This window comes from Coenobita brevimanus, chromosome 81, assembly GCF_032717465.1.
Source record: "Coenobita brevimanus isolate Jiangsu-jjx chromosome 81, ASM3271746v2, whole genome shotgun sequence".
NCBI classification, from domain to species: domain Eukaryota; kingdom Metazoa; phylum Arthropoda; class Malacostraca; order Decapoda; family Coenobitidae; genus Coenobita; species Coenobita brevimanus.
This window is the reverse complement of record NC_137034.1, coordinates 7,437,968-7,443,967: the sequence shown is the minus strand read 5'-3', so window position 1 is coordinate 7,443,967 and position 6,000 is coordinate 7,437,968. Positions and strand designations below refer to the sequence as shown.

General features: G+C 40.6%; 1 protein-coding gene across 1 annotated transcript in view; it reads left to right on the top strand.

Moving 5' to 3' along the window:
• The first annotated feature begins 1,963 nt into the window (after window positions 1-1,963).
• LOC145409512 (lysosome membrane protein 2-like) overlaps window positions 1,964-6,000 on the top strand; it is a 45,370-nt gene continuing 41,333 nt past the window's right edge. Inside the window, exon 1 of the mRNA XM_080279904.1 lies at window positions 1,964-3,108. Coding sequence (XP_080136030.1) covers window positions 1,964-3,108 — 1,145 coding nt within the window. The remainder of the gene's footprint in view (window positions 3,109-6,000) is intronic.

Genomic DNA, 6,000 nt, shown 5'->3' with positions numbered 1-6,000 from the left:
ATATTAAGTTTTGGTGATGAGTTTTAATGTAGAAACTAAGTTAGTGTTATTAGAAGTGAATAAAATGTTCGTTTTATGTGAGAAGTCAATTAAAGACCCATTCTGTATGAAAAGTTTATCATGTAAATTAAATTAGAGAGCAAAAATTAAATGGCATGGATAAAGGACAAAATAAAGGACAGGGTCAAGAAAGATAAATGCACTATCCAGCTGAAGTGTTTAGTGGAGGCTGTTTTGAACTCTGCCAAAATGCTCGCCATAAAGATAAAAAGAATAATATGGCGAAGTTAGATATACGAAGAACAGTAAAAAATATATATACTGTAATCGAACCGGTGCTGAAAAATGTATCCTAAGATGAAAAAATCACCTGGAGGGTAAGAGCACATACACAAGAAGGACAGAATTGGACAAGGTGAAATATATGAAACGTTTATTAGTGTTTCTAGTGAGTAGCAATGTTCAACCTACTTGGACAAACTAAGGACAGTAGGAAAAATAACCAGTTGGACTGTTTTATTTCTGAGTATAGTCGCCTAGAAATAACAGGGGCGAAACAATATGACCAGTTATATTTTAAAAAGTGGAATTGAACCGTGCAATGCTGCTTAATGGAATCTTTGTGATATAACTAAGACACAATAGGAGGGAAAATAAGACAAAACAGTAAAGCAAAAAGGATGAAAACAAAATAATAGTTATAATATTAATACTGATGATGATAATAATAATAATAATAATAATAATAATAATAATAATAATAATAATGATACCTGTAATAATAAGACCATCATCATCATCATATTATTATAATTATCATAATCCTTAACACAGATGGACGAATCTAAACTAACTTAGGTGGGAAGAGGATGGGATAAATAATAATAATAATAATAATAATAATAATAATAATAAATGTTTTAGCAGTCCTCCTACATGCCACATACCCTCACATGTCACCAATTTGGCATTAACACCCACCGTCCATAGAAAACTAAGATCATACTGAAATATTTTTGCCCACCTCTAAAGCCACCGCTGATCCATATTATGCAGTTGGAGCAAAAGTCTGTGGTGATTTTTTTCTATCCTTAAATATATCATACTCTGGGTATAGACTCGATAGTCCGTTGCTTGAGGCCCAGCATTCCTCCTACGTGCCATGCCTTCACATATCACTACTTGGGCACTATTACCTACCGGCCATTTTGAACAGTTGAATCTAAAAGTCTGTGGTAGTTTTTTATTTCTCTCTCTCTTTTTGTTTTGTTTTGTTTTTAATTCAGCTCTTGGCATAGATTTGACAGCCCGTTCACTGATGCCCAACATGTACTCCTGTGTGCCAGACACGTACACATGTCACCACTCTGGCACTAATAGGCCTACTCATCATCCACCTTGAATTCATGAGGCCCAGCAGTACTTAACGGTACACGCCTTCACGTCACCACTTTGATACTGATACCCACCGTCCATATTGAATACATGCTAGGACTGTCTCATTTGGAATATGGTGCTAGTCAAGAAAAAGTGCTGAGGAATGGATGGAGAATCGTACTGTTCTACAGTACACTGATATTAAATGTAACTATATTTTGTTTCAGAAATTGTCACTGTTAAGAAAGAAACATTCGAATATGGTGCTGGTCACGAAGAAATGTAAAGAATGTAGAACCGTAGTAGTGTATTCAACCATAGCAAGAACTGAACACTAGAATATAATGACAGTCACGAAGTGCCATGGAAATGAAGTGCAGTTGCAATGATGTCATATTCCACCCTAACGAGAAGTGAACATTAGTATATGATGGTAGTCACGGAGAAGTGCCATGGAAAGCATATAAAGTTTCAGGAAATTTGTACTGTATACCCCCTCCACACCTACACATGTCACCACTTCAGTGCTAATAACCACCGTCCATACTGAATTACAGGATAGTAAGTCATTAAACACACCAGCAAGATGGGTAAAATAACGGAGAACACTGAAGAGCACCCGCCTCCTCGCATGAACACTCTAGTTGCCCAGATGAACAGGAGTGCGAGGTGCAGATGTTGTCTGTGGATGGTAGCTCTGTGGTGCGCTGCCACTGTAATCTTTATGCTGTCGGGATATGATAGCGTAGTGCATTCTGTAGCGGTAGATCGAATGGTTCTACGGCAAGGGAGCCAGAAGTATGAATCCTGGATAGCTACCCCTGTGCCAGTGTACTATAGGGTGTTTGTCTTCAACTTGACCAATCCAAAACAGTTCATGGCGGGCGATAAGCCTAGAGTGGAGGAGAGAGGGCCGTATGTCTACCTAATGAAGGAGAGTAAGGAGCAGGTCGAATTTCATAGTAACGGCTCCGTCACCTATCGAACTCGGCCCTTGTACTACTTTCAGCCTGAAATGTCCGTTGGGGCCGAGAGCGATGTCATTGTCTCCGTCAACATACCCTTCGTCAATGCAGCCGATGCAGTAAAAAACCAAGGATTTCTAAGGATGGTTATTCAGATAGCTAAGAAAATCCATGGTTTTGAAACTCTACGTAAACTAACAGTTGGAGAATTGCTGTGGGGACACAAATCGAGGGTTATGGAGTGGGCGAGGAAGCTCCAGAAATTGCCCTACCCCCATCAACTCTTCGGTTTGTTAGTCGGATTTAACGATTCAGTGCAGGAACCATACACAATGCACACTGGCAAGGGCGACGCCAACATGATGAACCAAATCCTAGCCTGGAATGGGAGGCAGAAGCTGGAATTCTGGAGCGGCGATATTTGTAACGAAATCCACGGCACGGACGCCAACGGTTTCGCCCCAGGTGTGTCCAAAAGCAATCGTCTCTACATTTTCAACGGTCAGCTTTGTCGGGCCATACCCCTAGTCTACAATGAAACGGTAAATCAATCTGGGATATCTGCATACCGTTTCGTTCCCCCCAACGATGTATTCTCCTACGGAACGGACCACCCCGAGAACGCTTGCTACTGTAGTGGAGGAGGATGCCCACCTACAGGAGTCCTAGATATGAAGCCCTGTTACTGGGGGGCTTCCATTGGCTTCTCCTTCCCTCACTTCTACCAGGCGGACCCAAGGCTGAGGCACCTCGTCCAAGGGCTAAGGTAGGAGAAAGAGTGAGAGAGAGAGAGAGAGAGAGAGAGAGAGAGAGAGAGAGAGAGAGAGAGAGAGAGAGAGAGAGAGAGAGAGAGAGAGACTTAACAATATTCAAGTGTTTAGTCACTTCATATAAATAAAGATTTCTACAAGTGGAATTATGTGACTTTTGAACTCCATTATTATATTTTGAAATTAAAGTAAGACCCATGACCATTCATACCACAGTTTGGGACCCGGGATGGCCGTTCCAGACTCCCAGGGTTCCATCTTGCACTCTGAATCTGTTCCTCCTTGGACTCATTTCAGGGGTTGTTATATGTTCGCCATGACTCTATTCCTACCAAGGACCTGTTTTCTCGCCACCCCTTCTGCTCACCTACCCACCCACCTTCCCACCCACTTACTTACCCAGCCCTGTCCACCCACCCCATCCACCTTCCCACCTAGGCTACGTACTCACCCAACCTTGCCCTCCCACCCTATCCACCTGTTCCACCACACCCATCCTTCTATCCACTCCACCCACCCTGCCCCTTCCCACCCACCCATCCATTCAACCTTGCCTACCCACCTCACACTGCCTGCGCACCCCACCAATCCGTCTGCTTTTCCGATTCGTTGTAGCTAATAAGGGAATGGTTGTAATATATATATATATATATATATATATATATATATATATATATATATATATAGATAGATAGATAGATAGATAGATATAGATAGATAGATAGACAGACAGACATAAAGGCGCCATTTTAGTAACCGCACTTTACACATTTACCTTCGTTGTCAAAAGATACTCCTGTTAGATCTGTTTAGAGGGTTCTGTATTCATCCATCTCGATTTCAGTAAGGGTCTGCAGTTCGATAGGGTTACAAGGCCGTGTTCTAGGTGGCATTGTAGGCTTCGTAGCAACTCCTCCTTAGCTATTTCTTTTGCGTATTGGAGTTTTGCATTCTTATGTATGGTGTCAATATCGTTTTTATATCAACCTAATTTCATATTTGACTTATCTGTCTATCTATCGGTTGTCATTCTACTCGGAGGTCTATGAGGCAGTAGATAGCGATAAAGCGTACGATGTTATTTATCTGGACTTTAGTAAAGCTTTTGATAGAGTCCCACACGAAAGGTTAGTTAGAAAGGTTCGAGCACACGGTATAGACGGCGATATCTTAAAATGGATAGAATCCTGGCTGAAAGGACGAAAGCAGAGAGTATTAATAAATGGAACTAAGTCGGACTGGGGATTAGTAACTAGTGGTGTACCACAGGGTTCAGTACTTGGTCCCTTATTATTTATCATATATATAAATGATCTAGACTTAGGAGTCAATAGCAGAATCAGCAAATTTGCCGACGATACAAAAATAGGGCGTATCATTAACTCGACTGACGATTGCCATAACTTACAAAAAGACCTCGATACATTGTCCAAATGGTCTAAAACTTGGCAAATGGAATTTAACGTTGAAAAATGTAAAGTACTTAACGTAGGCAAGACCATTGGAGATACTAAATACAGCTTAGATAACAAAGAAATTAGCAAATCTGAATGCGAGAGAGATCTAGGAGTTATGATTAGTAACGACCTTAAACCTAGGCAACAGTGCATTAATGCGAGAAATAAAGCAAATAGGGTCCTAGGATTTATTTCGAGAAGCGTGAGCAATAGATCATCTAAAGTAATACTGAAACTTTATCTAGCATTAGTAAGGCCACATTTAGACTACGCAGTACAATTTTGGTGTCCTTACTATAGAATGGATATTAATTCGTTAGAAAATGTACAGAGAAGAATGACTAAAATGATACATGACATCCGGAACCTGTCATATGAAGACAGACTGAAAAGACTAAGTCTGCATTCGCTAGAGAGGCGTAGAGTAAGGGGAGACTTAATTGAGGTTTTTAAGTGGATGAATGGTATAAATAAGGGAGATATTAGCAAGGTACTTAAAGTGAGCATACAGGATAGAACTAGAAATAATGGTTTCAAACTAGAAAAATTCCGTTTCAGAAAGGAAATCGGTAGAAATTGGTTCGGTAATAGAGTAGTAGACGAATGGAATAAGCTACCTAGTAAAGTAGTTGCTGCCTCTTCCATTGAGAGTTTCAAGCATAGGCTAGATAAGCATATGACAAATAAGGGGTGGATATAGAATAAAGAAAATATTATAACCAATACTAATTCAAAAATAAATTTTCCTTTCAGGTTACACTATGATAGTCTCTATTCTCCTTTCACACTTTCCTGTAAAATGTCCACGCCAGTTTTTCTATACGGCGTGGTGTTCTTTCTGACTTTTTCCTGCCGGCTTCGGCTGGAGGGTTTGGAGGGCGGGGGAGAGCCTTCTTCTTTGCTATCCTTATCTCATTCTAGTAGTTCAGTTACTCTTCTAGGAGCTGCCTAGCATGGGCCAACCGGCCTACTGCAGTTATCCTCTCTTCTTATGTTCTTATGTTCTTTCTCATATATACAGTATAATTATCTATCCACTCCATCCCGCTTTGTCATCCATGATTTTCCTCTCCTCATCTCCCCCTCCACATCACTCACATACACTCTGCTAATCAGTCTCTCATTCTTCATCTTCTCTACATGGTCAAACTGTCTATAAGTATTTTTCCTAACACATTCAACCACATCCAATCAGCGACATGCAAAGTTTAATGTGTAGAAAAAATCGCTAAGAGGGATGCGTTTCGAAACACCCGAAGCTAACTAGAAAAACTGCTTTAGAATCTAATGCCAGACAATTTTATTCAGCTGAAGGTGAGTCATAGGAGCCTGACAACGGTAATCAGGGAGGAAATACGATACGAGGAGGGGAAATAGGCTACGATGGAAACCTTAGTAAGGGCGCTTAGTTGTAACTAAATAGGACCCATG